The following is a 19,303-nucleotide window of genomic DNA, read 5'->3' as shown; positions in this document are numbered from 1 at the left end:
TTTACTTTTTCCTTCATTGTTTTAAATAAAAACTATACATAACTACATCCAGCCAACAACGGGTGCAAATTAGTCTACTTTAAGTTTAAACACACAAACTATTGCTATTGTATTGGTCTATTTCTGAAGAACATAGAAAAATTTAAGCATTTATATTAGTCAACCACTCAATGCTAGAATTTCCTTGGATTTTCGAGTTTTATAAAAAAATCCCTTTTTCCCTTTCTGCTAAATTCACCTATGAAATTTCCCTCAAACTAGGAACACTGCCTACATGAAAAAAATTTCTTTAATACATACCTTCTTGTTTTACATATGTAGCACTTGTGACATCTTTTCTTTCTTTCTTCTCAATCCTTGTGGGTCATAAACTTTATTGAGGCTGTAGCTTGGGACCAGTCCTCGATAACACTATTTTAGAAAGTAATAATTTTTAAGTGAAAATTTACGTACAATACATTTACCATTGCTATTCCAATATATTTCTTTATTATTTTAATCTTTAACAATGAATCTCCATAGCAGCACAACAATGGGCAAACATTTTGAATGGAAATACATGGTACATATATATCAACGTAAATGCATTCCGCAAATTTATTTAGTGTTTAAAAATGATAAAGACAGGTATCTCTCGACGTCCTAAAGATGATCTTGTGTTGTGTAGTCCAATAGATCTTTCGTTCTATGATTTCACCAAGTTCAGTGGTAAGTTTCCTTTTTACAAGCAGATTAGCTTCCAATTTAGAATGTTATTTATGTAGTTTTGCATTAATAGCAACGGGCCACTGCACTAAACTCTTTCACAGGACCGTGGTGGATCAGTGGTAGAGCGTTCACCTCTAGTGTATGGGGTCCTTGGTTCGATCCCAGCTTGCGCCAAATGAGCTTTGTGGTGGACAAACACGGTGTGCATGGATTTTTTCGGGATTTTCCCGTTCCCTCCCACTTTCTTCATTCCATCATTTCCTTCATTTCTCATCATCACTCTCTCCTATAGCCTACCCGACATAAGCGTGCGACGTAAACTTATTTCTGAACAAAACATATGAAGGGTAAGGGGGAAAAAGAAGGAATGTCACAAAACTGCATTTTCGAGAAAACTGCGATTTAATATTGAAAACCGCGTAAGAAGAATAGGGTTAGATACATCTTTTGCCCCTTTTTACATGGACATTTTTACATCTACGTATGCATGGCATATGCAGTGAAATAGTACCAAGAGTCACCAACAGATAGGACAAAGCACCCGAAAAAGCACATACATGGACATTCCTTGTTTTTTTCCCGTTGCCCTTCATATATACTCTAATAAATAATAGCGTTACAGTTTAGGCAAAGTACCTTTTCCTTCATCAGACACATGAAATCTGTCTGATCAAAGCAAAAACACTTCCCTGAAACTGCAACGCTATTATTTATTAGATAATATATGTTTTGGTCAGAATTTGTCTCTTATTGTGTACAAGAAGTTACAAACTAAAATGAAAGGTATTCAGGTTAAAAGCAGTGGCGTATAACGGTTTGATGACTTGGGCTACCACTGACCTTTGTAACACTTTGTACATTATTATTATTACTAGCTAGAACCTGCATCTATGCATCTTTACACAGCGCATCATTCATATATGAGCATGACTCTCCTTGTTATTCTTCACATCTGTACATGTCCCTTTGCAGACACAAGTGAAAGAAGAAGAGATACCGTAAAGGGGAGATTTTTTCGATTACTTTTTCAATATCTCGTACCGTTTGCAAGATTTGAGCCTAGTTCTGGTTGCAGTTTTTAATTCATGTATGATCTGTGTTTTCTGTCTTCTTGCATGTAGTATGTAATAAGCAAATACATAAACTAAGTAACTCTATGACCTATGGAACCCGGAGGTTCAATGCCGCGTTCACAAAAGCTCTCCACTTACTTCTATCCTTAGCCAATTGGATCCAGTTTCTACTTTGTATTTCTATTTCTGCGAAATTTATCTTAATATTGTCCTCCCATCTGCACCTAGGTCTTCCTAATGGTCGTTTTCCGGCTGGTCTTCCAGTTAAGATTTTGAAAGCGTTCGTTTTTCTTCCATCCTGGCTACATGACCTGCCCACCTGAGCCTCCTAGATTTGATGACCCTAACAATGTTGGATAAAATGTATAAATTATGTAGTTCCTCGTAATGAAGATTCCACCATTCCCTCTTCCCGTTTCTCTTGGGTCCGAATATTCGTCTCAGGATCTTGTTCTCAAATACTTTCAGTCTATGTTCTTCTTTCCGAGTAAGAGACCATACAGGGTCAGTCCTTAAAGTAGTAGGACTGAGTCAATTAAAAATAAGATATTGACAGAAATAACACTTACGCTTAATATTCTTCGAAATATGATCCTCCTACATCCACACACCGCTGCCAGCGGGATTTCCAGTTTTCATACGCTTCCTGGAAGGTGGAAACTGGAATGCTGTTCAGCTGCCTCGTCATGGCTTGTTGTAATGCTTCCACTGAGCGGTGATGATGCCCTTTCAGGGTGGTTTTGAGGCGGTGGAAGAGGAATAAGTCTGGTGGGGCAAGGTCGGGACTGTAGGGTGGCTGAGGCAAGGTTGCAATGTTATGTTGGGCCAGATACGCCACCACTCGGAAGGCTGTGTGGCTCGGCGCATTGTCATGATGCAGTCGCCAGGAGTTGGCGATGGTTGGGCGGACGCGGACGATGCGTTTCCTCAGCCGTTCCAGGGCCTGGAGATAAAAAAACTGCATTGACAGTCTGTCCGTGTGGAACAAATTCCCTGTGGATCACTCCTTGTGAATCGAAAAGCAAATGAGCATGCTTTTCACTTTTGATTTCGTCATGCGCGCCTTTTGCGGCGTGGGGAATTTCGGGTGTGCCATTCTGCGCTTTGACGTTTGGTCGCAGGGTCATACTCAAACGTCCACGTCTCGGCCCCAGTCACCACATTGTCTAACAAGTTTGGATTTTCACTCGCTTCTTCGAGAAGGTCCTGGCAGATCTGTTTACGAACGTCCTTTTGCTCGCCTGTCAGCACTCGCGACACCAACTTTGCACAAATTTTCCTCATTTCCAATCGTTCGTGCACAATTTCGTGAACTTGGGTTTTAGCAATGCCAAGTTCATCGGCAATCATGCGAATAGTTAATCTTCGGTCACTGTCCAGCAAATTCTTCACTCTTGCAACATTTTCCTCCGTTTTGGAGCTCGAAGGTCGTCCTGACCGTGCAGCGTCTTCAACTTCTTCTCTCCCCTCCCTAACAGCTTGTGCCACTCAAACACACTCGATCTTCCAATGGCGTTATCACCGTACGCCGTCTTGATCATTTCATGAGTCTCTTTTCCAGTTTTACCGAGCTTCACGCAAAATTTGATGGCGTAACGCTGTTCCAAATGATTGGCCATGACGCAGCGTGATGAGGGTCACTCGCAGAGGTTACGATGACGAGCGATCTTTACCCTGCTATGGCTGGCAGCCGACTGGCGCTTCTTCCTGTCTTTCCTTAGACCCACCTCAACCAACAACAGGTGGAGTAACCGCCGTCAGTCTGTAAAAAGAAAAGAAAAAAATCAGTCCTACTACTTTAAGGATTGACCCTGTATTTTGCAACCATATAGAACATCAGGCATGATTATCGTTTTATACATTTTAAAATAAGCTAATACATTACACATACAATCAATTATAATTTCAGTGATATATGGTGTTCATTGGGCAAAACACTCCAAACAATAAAGATTCAACTTAGATTGGGAAATGGTTATCCTTCGTTTTTCATTATAATTTGGCCATGAAACAAACACCTGAGAGATATGCAGCCCCTATATACAATTCTATGGTGCTGGAATGTATAATAGGTAGGATGTGATACTTTAGTTTTTTTTTTTTTTTTTTTTAATTTCAACACTTCCAGTGTACCCGTAAAAATGTAATAAATAAATAATGGCCATGTTTTTTTTTAAATATTGAGTTAGAACTGGACAATCTACGCAAAATTTGCAATCGATCAGTGAAAACGTCATCTTTCTAGAGCAGCGTTTCCCAACTGGTGTGCCGCGGCACACTGGTGTGCCGCGAATGGGCCGCTGGTGTGCCGCGACGAAATCAAGGTGGTTGTCTCGTAGTCGTGTATTGTCAAGATTTTATGCACTTAAAGAACAACTTCTTTTCTTTCTGTCAGAAGAAAGTGAAAGTGTCGATTTCCTTAGTGATGATTCTTGGTGCAATAAAGTTTCTTTTCTTACCGACATATTCCAAACATTGAATACGCTGAACAAATGCATGCAGGGGAAAAGGAAAATATCCTACCTTAAGTGACAAAATTTGCTCATTTAGGGAGAAACTCTCATTTTGGGAGGTCAGAATTAGAAAACAATACAAATGTGACAATTGAGATTACAAAGTGCTGTAAAATAGACACAAACCTCTCAACACTCTTTTCTAGAGGTCTGCGTGGATATAAAATATCGCATCCGCATCCGCAGCATCTATTCGCACCCGCATCCGCAGCATCTACCCGCATCCGCAATCTTCTATCCACACTTGCATCCGCAGATAATGAGGTAGCAAGTATATACAACTTACATATTCTATAATAGTCATGATTTCGAAAAATTTTTAAAACACATTTTAAATAGCTATTAAAAAAAATAATAAAAGGACAACTCTCTCGTGTCCATTTCTTGTCCTTTTGCTGTCACTAAGTCACAAGCTTCAAATATACTTATTTTGATTTTAGTTATTTTTCAACCGGTTCTAAAACTTCTAATTCAAAACAAACGTTTCTTAGTGTTCTTTCCTCCATCATCACAAATTTCATAGCGTTTTCTTAGGTAGGGGAAAGAAGTAGGAAACCATATCCACAACTTTATCCGCTATCCGCACAGAAACGAAATATATATCCGCAGACACCCGTTTTGATGCGGGTATCATCATCCGGGCTAACCTCTACTCATTTCAGACACATTGTCTTTGTTGTGTACCAATGTTGAGAAGTATTTTCTTACGCTTCAGTTTAATTCATTTAACTGGGTGAGGGACTCCTTTGCGCCTTCTGTCCTACAGTCAGCAGAATTAAATGTACAGGAGAAAAGTGAATTGGTCGATGTGAGGAATGACCGAGGTTTGAAGCTCCAGCACTCACAGCAAGACAAGGCATCATTCTGGATTTCACTCCGGAGAGAATATCCAGCTATTTCTACAAAGTTCATATTCCCTTTTCTACATCCTACTTAAGTAAAGCAGGATTTTCTGCAATGAACACAAGTGTAAGAACAGGTCACAACTGTTAACTCCGGAACACGACATGAGGGTGTGCTTAACAACTATCTGTCCACAATTGAATATGATTATAAAAGAACATCAAGCTCAAGTTGCTCATTAATTTTGCTTCGTGCACCAACTTGTTTCACTTATTTCTGAAAAAAACAGTAACCTTCATATATTGTTATTAAACAATTGCAACCTTCAATAGATATTACTGAAATAATGTTACATTACTAATATTATTGAACAATTCTAACCTTCGTAAAATATTTAAAAATTGTAACGTACATCAACGATGTTAATAAATTATAAGTTTCATACTGTGTTAGTTTTCTATACATTTTTAACGTTGAAAAAAGTATTTGTTATCATTGTTATGACTATTATTGCTTCGTTATTGTTGCAGAATATTTTGTATTAAAATATCATTCTTTCCTTTCAGTAAAGCAGACATGTATACAAATTACCTACATTTGTGTTATTAAAGTACAAGAGCTTAGTTTGTTCGTTCGTTACTTAGTGATCTTCCTTCTTAGTGAAAGGTTGAATACAGTTTTCGAAAAAGAAAGTGTATTTTTAAAAAACTTGAGTCCTATATGTCAGTGCAATTGTTCTCTATTTTAAAATTAGAATGAAAAATAAGCATAATGATTTACCACGGGGGGAAAACCAGCGATCGAGCTTTCTTCCCTGTGAGATCAGCAATCACAGAAAAAAACGGTATTTTATATTTAAGAATAAAATAATAATAATATATCTATGAGTGTGCCGCGAGAATTCAAGTTACACCCGTAGTGTGCCACAAGTTGAAAAAGGTTGGGAAACGCTGTTCTAGAGCCTGTAGTTTCCGAGATCTCACTGTCGAAAGGATTTGCCACAAACGTATAGTTTAAAAAACTCCAGAGATGGCAGCATAATTCATTTGCATTTATTTCGGAGAAGGCTTATTAAAATGTAAAGGCTTTGAACAATAATTTAAAAGGATAAAGTTTGTGAAAAAGATCTCTTTAAGTAATTTATTTAAAGTACACCTTTTTAAAAATATTTTTTATAAACGTAAAATCGCAAATAACCGTAAATCAAAGGTTTGAAAGCTTAAGTTATAGGTTGGAGCTCGGCCGCTCTTAATTGCTATTGTAGCATTTTAATTGATAGATAGATGGATAAATTAGAATTACGAAAAATGATCGTACATTTCTACCTTCATTTGTTCCATCCCTATATTTTGCTTTGGATAGCGGTAACCCTACTCACCAGAGTAAATGGAAGCTGTCCAAGTAATAAAGAACGCTGAAATAGCTTAGCCAACGAAGGAGCCTCAGCCTGCAAGAGCTTGTCAATGAAACGCAAATGATAAAAACAAAGTATTTATAACAGCTATGGCAACTATCGCCAAATACTATGAAATACAAAATTTTCGTTGCGTTGACGCAAACCGCTACGGAATGAGGCACAAGATGTCCGAGACAATTTTCAGAAACCCCCAAACTGCATGAGCGTTTTCGCATATTTATGATTGCAGTGATTGCGGAGTGGTTTTCACCTTGTGTCACACGTATGGATAATTTATTGTGTAGAGAACTAGCAATTCTATAATACGGGCCGATACTAGCTATCATTTCATTGTCAAATATTGCATCCAACAGACGATACTTTTCTTTCAGCATTCCATGTGTAGCTTCAACTGTCCAACGAATTCTTGTAACAAACCTGGTATCGTTTGCTTCTGCAGTGGACAATTGTGATCTTTTGCCTTTAAATACAGGCATAGGAACTTCATAACCTTTGTTCTCAATATAAGTTTTAGAGAGTCTATATTTTAATCCATTGACTACTAATTGACTAATATAAAACGTACAATTCTTATGTAGATTAGGGTCTTTCCCCCCAAGAAAAATCGAAACAGACGCTCCTGGTTGTCAGTATTCCTTTTTTCGAGACAAATTCACACAGTCACAAAGATTCATCGTTCCGTGTTTGTTTTAAAGTGAAAAGGGTGTTGTCACTTGTGTGTGGTGACAAGGGTGTTTTAAAGTGACAAGGGGTTTAATTTCCAAATAAATTGTAAAATATCAACAGTTACACTTTATCCCAAACTAGGGATGGGGACGCCACAGACCATCAAATGGGGCTTCATTGAATTTGGCACTTCAGGTGTGATTTCTCATTCATTCACTTAGGCCTGTATCAAATATGTTAAAGCTACATCAATAGCTGTTCTTTTGGCATTTGCTCCCTTATAGGTGTGGTATGCTTAGTTTTGGCTAATTTTGACCATGGCGTACACGTGATACAATTTTGGAAAAAATATATGTGATTGTAGGGTTAAATCGACACCTAAAATTTATTTTTTCATGATTGTGCTAGCAGACCATAATAGGTCAAAAGGGGCTCAAAATATTGAATCGATTTTCTTAAGGGAAAAATGGTGGGGGAGCTGTAAAATTTTTCAAAGTTCTTGTATACACCCATACATACATCCAGGTTTGAACAAAATCGATCGTGCCATTCTCGAGAAATAAATTAATCCCACTTTTCCTATTTTGCGCCATTTCTCGTGAACCAATGAGAGTTGAGGTATGAAACGAGAGGGATTAATGTATCTTTTAGGGTACCTACATACCACCCACTTGTCGTCCAAAAATTCATCTGGGGCCATTTCACTCTACTTATCCACTCATGCCCTTTGTAAATAGCTTTAGTTTTCAAAACTGGGGAAAGAAAAGTTCTGTCTCCGTCAAGCAGGCTGCAGAGAGACAAAAAGAAATATCCCCATCAAAAAATCGCGGTAGACAAGAGAGATTGCCGCCGTCGAGGTGGCACGCCGCCGGCACCCGTCCGCGGCGGCAGGACGATCTACTTGTTCAAAGTTGCCGACCTTTTGCCGAGGCGGCAAGCTGTCGAAAATCATTTAAAAATACTGTTGCCGAGTGGCCAAGGCTCTTCTCCCAAACGGCGACCTACACGTGCCGTTAAGTCTGGGAAGAGATACTGAGTATCTCGGCGTGTACGTGGTACCTCAACACGTAAAAGAGAGGTAGTCCCGTATTGCTTGGACGATCCTACCGTGAGGGGAGAGTCGGATTCCTGCCTGCTAGGAGGACCAAACGGAAACGGGAAAGGTCCAATCCCAGATATCTGGGCAACGGTACTAATTCTGCGGAAGGGGGGTAACCCTGTAGGAAATGGGCCGGCTCCAAACTCAAATGGTGACTTAACACGTACCATTGGATCCGGGATGAGATGCACAGCATCTCGACGTGTGTGTGGTACCTCTACACACGGCGGTTGCCAGTTGAACGATAGAGGTAGGCAGGGCCGGGTCACGAGCCCCCTCGGGCATTGCCTGGGGTTGCCGGATTGGGTTGGACTCTGCCGGGTTGTGGTCATACCGTGGGATTCGGTAGCATGTGGGAACTAATCCCAGGAACCTGGGCAACGATGAACATGTGCGGAAGGTGAGCTCGCCTTATAACGCTCAGGCACCGTGCCTGCAGAGTATGGTAGGGCCTGACTCGCTAGCAAGACCGCCGCCACCAATAGGTCAACTGGTAGGCACTCAGGACTTTGGTCTGGCCGCGCAGTGGGCGTATGCCACTCCCTCAGTGAATAGGGGTTACACACTTAGGTGTCAAGATTAAGGGACAAATCTTGGCGGTGACTTGTGCACGAGGACTTAAGTCAAAGCACGAGCAACCACGGGCGGGGTGCGTTATATTCTCGCGAAACCCGTCCATCAAATAGTCCGAACGGTCGCGGGCATGTTCTCCATGCATGCAATTAAGCGTGGATTAGTAGACCACTAGCATCAACCTGTGTTGCCTACCGTCAGAGTAGGCAAAGCAGTAGGAAAGGCCTCTTTCCGACCCTCTGCCCACCCCTTATGCCAGCCTCTTTTCGACGGCGGCGCCGGCACATTTACTGAGCCTTTTCGGCTGTTTGCCGACTGCTCGGCAAGGCAACTATTCGTCGCGGTCGAAAATCGCGCTGAAAGACGCCGGCGTCCGGCGCCAGCAATTCGACCGCGGCATCTGGTCGGCATGGACAAATTGTCCGAGTGTAGGCGGCAGAATCCTGATGGGGACTGACTATAAGAATCAACAAACTTTGTTTGAAGCAGTCCACCCACACTGCGTCACCATGTGACAAATGAAGAACGCGAACCGAACATACAGGCAGCGCGACCAGACGACGATTTCTTCAATCAGGGTTTTTAGCGGCAAAGGTGTTATCGTCGCTGGCGGGCCGTCATCGGGAAAGAGCTGCAAAACGGCATTAGCGGAAAATGCCCACATCCCGCTTTGACGCCACCTGTGTTGGTGGCTTGACCTCTGAAATAGGAGGCGGTCCGCCATCGACGGCGGAAAATTGTCAATGGAGGAGGCATATACGAGCATTAACTGCCGCAGTCGTTTCGTCCACTGTCTGCCGACCCTTTACAGACTCGTTTTAAAAGGATCATCAGCTTACTGTATTAGCTGTAAAACTTACTTTTCATATACTGTTCCGCTTGCAGGTCCTATAGTACAGGAATTATCTTACTGATCGGCGAACCGCCAACGTTTCGGCGCCTGTCCGAGAATCTTCGCCGAGGTCGGTCCGTCCGCTGTTTGTCGACCTTCTTTCTGCTCCTTTACTTGTCTGCACGCCGCCAGTGTTTCGGCGTCTTTCTGACAACATTTGACGCGGTAGCCCGTCCGCTGTTTGTCGTCTTCTTCCAAAATGTTTGTCAAGGATCCTCTCGTACTTGTAATTTAATTTTAAATATTTACTTCTCATATACTCTTTACGTGCAGTCCCTTTACTACATTTCTTTTCATACATTTACCTTTATTATGGCCGGCACGCCGTCAGCGTTTCGACATCTTTACAACCATCGTTCCGTCCGCTGTATGCCGACTTTCTGCAGACTCCGTTTTCACAAGACAGTAAATGGAATTAGAGCACCCACAAGAAAAACCTTCGGACAGTTTCAATTTTTACTTCGTCATTAAAGAAGATACAGGCTCTATTCATTTTCCAAAATTCGACTCGCTCCCGCTGGTACGCGATATTGAAACTTTCGCCGACGTTGTGCCGACGTCGTTTTTCAAGAAATTGCTGGCAGTGTCTTTTTACAATCGTCGTCCGACTGATTGCCGACTGTTTCGAGATAGCTTTATAAGAGGGAAATATAAGCCCTAATTCGTATTTTAAAGCAACAAATTACCTTCTAACTCTCTTTGTTTTCTTTTGGTGAACGACTCTGTTTTTGCTCGTCGCGGTCAAAAACCACACGGAAAGACGCCGGTGTCCGGCGCCGGCAATCCGACCGCAGCATCTGGTCGGCATGGACAAATTGTCCGACTGTAGGCGGCAGGATCCTGATGGGGATGTGTCAATGCGGCTGAAACAAATCAGTGGATCTCCCACTTGAAAGCAACGCGCTTTATGTGGCCGTGGTCTTTACGTTCCCTGAAACAACTTGGCAAAGGGACACTTGGAGAAATGTTTCAGCAGCAGTGGTACCATATTTAGTGTAATGATACTATTTAAATCCAGCATGATTTATACTCTTCCTTTTAGATATTCAACAACATTTCAAGAAAAAATATTAAAAATTAAAAGGAAACCTAAATTAATAACTACCTTAAGAATTGCTGAAAGTTTTATGGATACCAGTAATTCATATAAACTTTCCACGTTCTAGTTCGGCTTCTGTTTAATCACAATACCAGAATGTGTCAACACTGCAAAAGGCAAAAGTGAGCGCGGGAGGTTTTGTAGTCTGCTCTTTTGTTACTGCTTTTAAATCGTTAGCTAAATATGTGTGTATTTGTATGTGTGCTAATTATGTATTATGTGCAAACCAAATGATTAGATATAGATTTATTGTATCAGTTGTTATTAAATGGCATCTCTAAGTTGTCACATAAAAATTAGTAGCAAGTTTTAAAAATAGCCATTTTCTGAGTCTAGTTTTTGAATCAGAGATCATGAAAATGCTCCCGGCAGGGAATCCAATATTCGCATTTACTTTTACAAAGGCGAAGCAAATTTGTCAGAATGAATTATTATCTATATACTGGTTTAATTTAATCGTTAAGAAATTGTTAATCAAAATTAAATCTTTATATGTTATATACAATAGTGAAATATTGCAATAATTGGTTTTTAATGAAATTTTGATAGGAGTCTCGCATTTCTTTCCAATACTGAGGCTATCGACCTACTATAACTTAATCGAAGGAGAGGTATTCACAGTGGGATTCGTGAATTCAATTGATTTGAGTTTAGATGCACGATTTAAAGGAAATGCCGACAAAAAAGATCGTAGCATTAAGAGTGTGTATATATGATTATAGGAAAACGTAAAAAGTATTAAGATAATAACATGTTCCTTCTAGAAATGTTGATTAATACAGAGCTCCTACCATTTTATTCACTATGAGGTTTCCATCAGGAAGTAAAAAACCTCAAGCTCAGTTCTGGATGTCGATGCGATATTTTGCACTATGTTCTTTCTAATAATAGATCATACAATACTTAATTTTCATATATATGGAGTGTAAACATGTAGATTTCACGTTAAAAGAGACTTAAACGGGCTCAATATTGACATCTTAAACTACAAATAATGCCAAAATAAAATAAAGAATATTAAGTCGAAAAATCTAAAACTATTATTATTATTATGAGAAGCTGTAAATGGAAAATTTTTAATAAATATTTAAATTGGGTCTACGATGGCTTAGTGGTAGAATGGTTCTTTTTGGTTTTGACAGTTTGACAAACATCATACAATCGAGTTTCGTCGAGGTTCTTCCGTTCCCCCACTTTCCACTATTATCACCACCTGCTTTAGCGTCTCTCTCAATATATATATACAGGCTGAGGCAAAAGTCTGGATACTACACCCGTATAAAAGTCGAACGGCGTGAGGAATAATGTCGTTTGGAATTAGGTGTCCATAGGTAGGACCGCAACTTATAGGAGCTATGGCGACAGCGGCGACCATCTTAAAATCTTGGATTTGGGTTACGTTTCTTTAAATGGGAAGGGGATAATGTTACATATCATTTTACACTACCTTTTTCTAAGGAATACACCTGTGCAATCCATTTGGCGACATCTTTACTTGTGTCGGGGTTATGACCTATTAAAGTTTCAGACACTTGTCAGAGTCGGCATTAAAGCATATGCTTAATATGACCTCCATTGCGCTGAATACACAATCGGGGATTTTTTGCCAGTCCTGCTGCACACGTTGCAGGGTCTGTGGGCCAACAGAGGCACACGCCTCCTCAATATGCCTGCAGAGATAGGCTACATTGTTGAGTTTTACCTCATACACAATTGATTTTAAATAACCCCACAGATAAAAGTTAAGAGGTATGAGATTAGGGGACCGCTTTGGCCACTCCATAGGACCCCTCGTACCTATCCAGTGACCTGGAGACTGTTCATCCAGAAACTGTCTTACCTCAGTAGCATAGTGGGGAGGTGCACCGTCCTGTTGGAAGAAAGTTGGAAAACCACCCTGCGGATTCAACAACGTTGGAAACACATAATAACGAAGCATCTTAAGATACTTCTCCCCGTCCAAGGCTCTATCAATAGACACCGGACCCTCGATTCTCATGTCCCAAATCCAACACCAAACCATCACTTTTTTCACCACCAGCACCTTTACAGGGATACACCCACGAGATTTTTATATTCGACCAGTAATGTTGATTCTGTTTGTTTACCTCACCTTGCACATAAAAGTTAGCTTCGTCACTGAACAATACCTGTCCAATGAATTTTGGGTTACTGTCACACTGACACAGAGCTCATTCTGCAAACTGTAGCCGCCGATCAGAGTCATTCTTAGAGAGATTATGTTGCAACTGTAAATTGTACGGGTGCTGTTTGTGTGTGTGCAACACACTCAGGATTGAACACTGACTGACACCGGATATTGCTGATAAGCGGTGCGTACTGCGATGTAGAATTTGCACAACAGATGCCACAATTGCTGTCACAGTCTGTTCGTCGGTGGATATTCTTGGACGTCCACTGCGTGGGTTGTCCGCCACAGAACCTGTTGTACAAAATTTGTCCAATAACTTGGAAACTGTCATATGTAAAATGCCATTTCTCTCAGGATGCCGGGCATTGAAGTCAGCAGCAACCACTTTGGTACTTCGTCCATCACTCATTAACACAATTTCAATGCGTTCCTCCTATGTAAGTGTCATTATGGATCAATTGTGGATCACCCGCAAAGAAAATTCATCACCTCCTTGCAATTATAAATTTTAAGAGATAATAACTTCTACACAAATCGCAAAACGGATTACACAGTTGTATTCCTCAGAAAAATGCAGTTTAAAATGATATGCAATGTGACCCCTTCCCCGTTCGGAAAACGTAAACCAAATGCAAGATCGTGGATTTCAAGATGGCCGCCGCTGTCGCCATAGCTCCTATAAGTTACGCCCCCACCTATATACACCCCATACCAAACGACATTATGATTCCTCACACCGTTTGACTTTTATAGGGGTGTATATCCAGACTTTTGCCTCTCTCTCTCTCTCTCTCTCTCTCTATATATATATATATATATATATATATATATATATATATATATATATATATATATACTATGTGATTAAATGTATCCGGACACCCCCAAAAACATACGTTTTTCATATTAGGTGCATTGCGCTGCCACCTACTGCCAGGCACTCATTATCAGCGACCTCAGTCGTCATTAGACATCGTGAGAAAGCAGAATGGAGCGCTCCGCGGAACTCACGAACTTCGAACGTGGTCAGGTGATTGGGTGTCACTTGTGTCAGAAGTCTGTACGCGAGATTTCCACACTCCTAAACATCCCTAGGTCCACTGTGTCTGATGTGATAGTGAAGTGGAAACGTGAAGGGACACGTACAGCACAAAAGCGTACAGGCCGACCTCGACTGTTGACTGACAGAGACCGCCGACAGTTGAAGAGGGTCGTAAAGTGTAATAGACAGACATCTATCCAGACCATCACACAGGAATTCCAAACTGCATCAGGATCCACTCCAAGTATTATGACAGTTAGGTGTGAGGTGAAAAAACTTGGATTTCATGGTCGAGCGGCTGCTCATAAGCCACACATCATGCAAGTAAATGCCAAACGATGTCTCGCTTGGTGCAAGGAGCGTAAACATTGGACAATTGAACAGTGGAAAAACGTTGTCTGGAGTGACGAATCACGATACACAATGTGGCGATCCGATGGCAGGGTGTGGGTATGGCGAATGCCCGGTGAACGTCATCTGTCAGCTTGTGTAGTGCCAACAGTAAAATTCGGAGGTGGTGGTGTTATGGTGTGGTCGTCTTTTTCTTGGAGGGGGCATGCACCCGTTGTTGTTTTATGTGGCACTCTCACAGCGCAGGCCTACATTGATGTTTTAAGCACCTTCTTGCTTCCCACTGTTGAAGAGCAATTCGGGGTTGGCGATTGCATCTTTCAACACGATCGAGCACCTGTTCATACTGCACGGCCTGTGGTGGAATGGTTACACGACCATAACATCCCTGTAATGGACTGGCCTGCACAGAGTCGTTACTTGAATCCTATAGAACACCTTTGGGATGTTTTGGAACGCCGACTTCGTGCCAGGCCTCACCGACCTACATCGATACCTCTCCTCAGTTCATCACTCCCTGAAGAATGGGCTGCCATTCCCCAAGAAAACTTCCAGCACCTGATTGAAAGTATGCCTGCGAGAGTGGAAGCTATCATCAAGGCTAAGGATGAGCCAATACCATATTGAATTCCTGCAGTACCGATGGAGGGCGCCACTAATTTGTAATTTTCAGCCAGGTGTCCGGATACTTTTGATCACATAGTGTATATATATATATATATATATATATATATATATATATATATATATATATATATATATATATATATATAATTGAGTTTTAACTTTAATAATTGAAATTTACAAGTAGAAGAAGAAATAATGTCTACCCTTTGCGAAACTTGACGCTATACTACTGCAAGGAACAACACACTTTATAAAATACCTCTTTACAGATCCACTCACAATAAAGTCAACAATTCTTTAATGTGCAATTTCATTCCCATCCCAAGATGGGTGGGCCGTATAACATAACGCCTTGTCTGGGACCATGAGCATTCACGGTAAAGAAATACTTGTGAAGATAGGCACGTATCCATATAGAGGCAACGTCGAATAATAGAATTGCAGTTGCGAAACTTCATTTGGTGAAGTTAATACCCCCTCCACTGGAAACCTGAAGACATACCTGTTTTTTATTTTATTGGGAAATGATTTCTCGCCTGAGTGCTGAAAGAGGGCATTTCTTCACAGAAAATTGAAAAATGCTAAAAGTCTTTGATTTATTGATAGAAATGGACAAGAAATAAGACTCAAATATTTTTGCGAAACAAGGGACGAGACTTCGACATGTCTCATGTCTCGTCCATCCCTATTTATAAACTGTTTGGTCCTTTCAATTTTAAAATGTGGTTTTGCAGTGATTTTTATGCAATAATTTCACACGCGTCACACTAACGTTTATCCTCAAACCGAGAACTTACAGTGAGATATGACCTCTCCGCTATGTGCACCCTTCATCCATCTAGACATAGACATCGAGGTAGCGACCGCGACTTAAACCTCGACCTCGATCGCGAAGTCTCGTTGGTATGTCTTTACCGTTAGTGAAAGCGAAGGAGTACAGTAATGAGATCATGTGCTAGAGATGTATGAATGACTATACCATAAATGTGATGATGAGGGATATGGAAATCTGTGGCCTGTTTATGTTCATAAATTAAAATAAGATGGTCGACTGGCGAATGAGTGTAACGTGGTAAGGCTGGAGTGTGCTCGAGAAGTTCATAGAAAGTTGGATGAGTGTCTTTGATACGGTGGAGAATATCAGGGCCGGCGAGAGGGGAGGGCAGGAGGGGCCAGAGCCCTGGGGCCCGGGGCCCCAAAGGGGGCCCGGCGGCCGAGGACAGAGAATTACTAAATGTTGTATATTCTTACTCAGTTCGCTTCCAATCATTGTGCTCTTTGGGTAACAATTTTTGTGTATTGTGGTCTTGCAAAGAAATGACAGGTGACCAGATCCAAGAACAAGCAGCTGCACTAGTCCAGCGATACCCAAAAGATTTAGGAGACGATCTTTCTGATGAACTGCATAGCCTGAAATTGATATATTCGGCCAATTTAGTTAGAAAACGCTTTCACCATGGGATCTCCTACATAACATCAAAACTTTGAATCTAGAAACTTTATTTCTAAATCTGACAGTGGCCCTTCGTATATTCGCCACAATCTCTGCTACCGTTGCTAGTGCAGAGTGCTCTTTCTCTCTGTTAAATCGAGTAAAAAATGTTTTACACTCTGCAATGTATCAAAACAGATTATCAAGCTTAGGCTTGTTGGCAGTGGAGACAGAACTTGTCAAGTGTACCAAACTGGATGCTATCATTGATGAATTCGCCCTGAAAAGGCCAGAAAGGGAATTTTGTTGTAGCTATACGTAGAAAAGGATACATTGTAACTGTAACGGTTGTCTGGAGTAATACATAAAATAAATTTCTTCTACAGACAATTACTATTAATATCACATTATTAATCACACTATAGTTAATTTGAGCAATATTTCATTAAAATAACTAAATTAGGCCTAATGCCTCATGTCTCTAGTTAAGGAAAACTAACTGCATAGCTTACTTCTATATAATTATTTATAACAACAATTTGTGCAAAGATATTCATAGTACAGGGTAGGTTGGATGTTTGAGAACATTTACTTTCTCACTTTTATTAACTATTTAATACGTTCTTTTTGTATTTCCTTCACAAATTATTTTGTTTTGAGCATTGATTGAGCATTGGGGGAGAACTTTAGCTATTACAAATAGATAAGTTACTTTTTTTATGTATTTTGATACCATTGTATTAAATATATTATTTTTTATTCATTTTAGTTTTGAAGCCTTCAAAAATCTTAGAACCAACAAGTATAGGGTCTAACCAAAATCATAAATAGTGAATTAATGAGGTTTCTTTTTCGGCGAACAGCGAACATAGGTTAGGTTCAGAGTTCTTATTATTCACTTATTTGGAGATGTAGCAATACTGTTTAACATGTAAATTAAATGCAATGATGGTCTAATAAATAGTTCAAAATAAGCCTTAATGTTCATTTTTGTTTACCTTCGTCCAAAGTGGTAAGTACGTAAAAAGTCATAAGGGAACATGTAAGGGGCCCGGGATTGCTCAGCCCCGGGGCCCGCGATCGCTCTCGCCGGCCCTGGAGAATATAACGAGAGCGAAGGCGGTAGAGATGTGGGAGAATTGTCGGTATATCGGTGTGGCGATAGACTTCTTGTATTGGAGTGCTAGGTGGTAGAGAGTATGCAAGGCGCAAAGCATGACGTTCCAGGACTTGTACAGCTACGGGGGTAATAACAAGGCGATATTTCTATGAGTTATAGTAGGGCGTACAAAACTCTTGTAAGTATAAAGTATTAGTCCAAAATTGAGGACAAATATTAGCTCCGATGTTGGAGAGATAAGCTTTCCAAATGAGATGTTTGTCAAAGGTGATGCTAAGATACTTCATAGTATTTTTTAAGGTTAATGGGGAATCTAAGAGTGTGAGATGTAAACGCTCAGAATTTCGAGATTTAATTTCAGTTTCCATTTAGACACCAACTAACAAGTTTGTCGATTGCCGGTTACAGTTATAAGATATCATTATATCAACCTTTTAACCAACCCTCGTATTCTCCATGTTAATTCTTGGAACCAACGCCTAGCCAGTCGGAATTCGCAGAAGAGCGAAACAGTGGAATTTTTCTACCCAGAAGGTGCCTCTTTCCTCAAGACATTTCAGCACCTCTCGCCGAGCCGTATTTGGGAAGGTATTTGTTCGTTCCCTCACTCACATCCATGCAAAGCTGATTTTCTGAGCAACAGCAGTGGATCATACGTCATAATATGCATTTTTGCAAATAATTATTAATTATTTACACTATTATGTGCTTAAATATGATTAATGTACTCTCAATCAAGTGATAATTAATCAATTATTTCTTATTATCGAAGCAGTTATATAAAAACTAAATGTTTTGTGCGAACTGTTTTTTATGCCAATAACGTATCAATGAGCCTCCATTGTGTTAACAAAGAGAGCAGCCAGGCCTTGGCGCGAGAGTGTAATTTGGACATCCAAAGAGATGAGAGCACTCGACGAACACTCCAATTTTAAACTAGCGTTAAATACAAGTGCCATAAGTTTTATTACAATTTTTAAGCTCACTAGTAACGTATAGACATAAAAAGGCCTCTAAGTTATCTAAGTTACCATCACCAACAAAATAATGCAACGGGATTGTCTGTGCCAGTCAGAATGGAACCAGCATGTGGGAGAAGCAAAAGGATCCCAACAACGTGTGGATGGATTTCTCATTTTTGTGAGCAATGTTTGTGTTTGCCGGTCAACTGACTTTCGTAACCGTGAATACGCGCGCGGAAAAATTAATATTCGGTCGTCGCGTAATACGGGGCCATATCATTGCAATTTGAAAAGGTATCTTAGTGCTGATAAAATGTAAAGTGCCACAATATGTGAAAAGTTTAAAATATACACATTAATTATATTTTTGTGTGAATTAATTAACATACAAGTGACGTAAAAAAGTGCATGTTATATAAAAATATTTTGTGTTAGAGGATAAGTATTATGCATGTATTTTATTTATTGTGTTTGTAGTTTCAGCAGTGCAACAGGTTGATATTGTTTTGCATGAAATACAAAGGAAATATATGTCGCAACCAATGTCCCCCGAACACTGACCGTATACTGGGTAACCACAAACGGAACAATCAGCTGGACCAACCGAGATGAATACAGGGAGTAATCACGAACACGATACATGTTAATAGTCTATGGTTCGAATCCTGAGTTTCACCAGTTTAGTTCTTAGTTGGTTAATGTTTACTTATAGGTTGGTATTTCGTAGTCCAAAA

The 19,303-nt window shown here is 40.3% G+C and overlaps 1 protein-coding gene across 1 annotated transcript in view; it reads left to right on the top strand.

Annotated features, from left to right (window-relative positions):
• Positions 1 to 533: 533 nt before the first annotated feature.
• LOC145674580 (leucine-rich repeat-containing protein 51-like) overlaps positions 534 to 19,303 on the top strand; it is a 76,091-nt gene continuing 57,321 nt past the window's right edge. The window contains exon 1 of the mRNA XM_081744769.1: positions 534 to 708. Coding sequence (XP_081600895.1) covers positions 615 to 708 — 94 coding nt within the window. The 5' untranslated portion in view covers positions 534 to 614. The remainder of the gene's footprint in view (positions 709 to 19,303) is intronic.

This window comes from Thermobia domestica, chromosome 17 (genome assembly GCF_964235325.1).
Source record: "Thermobia domestica chromosome 17, izTheDome1.hap1.1, whole genome shotgun sequence".
NCBI classification, from domain to species: Eukaryota; Metazoa; Arthropoda; class Insecta; order Zygentoma; family Lepismatidae; genus Thermobia; species Thermobia domestica.
This window is presented reverse-complemented; position numbering and strand designations above follow the sequence as displayed.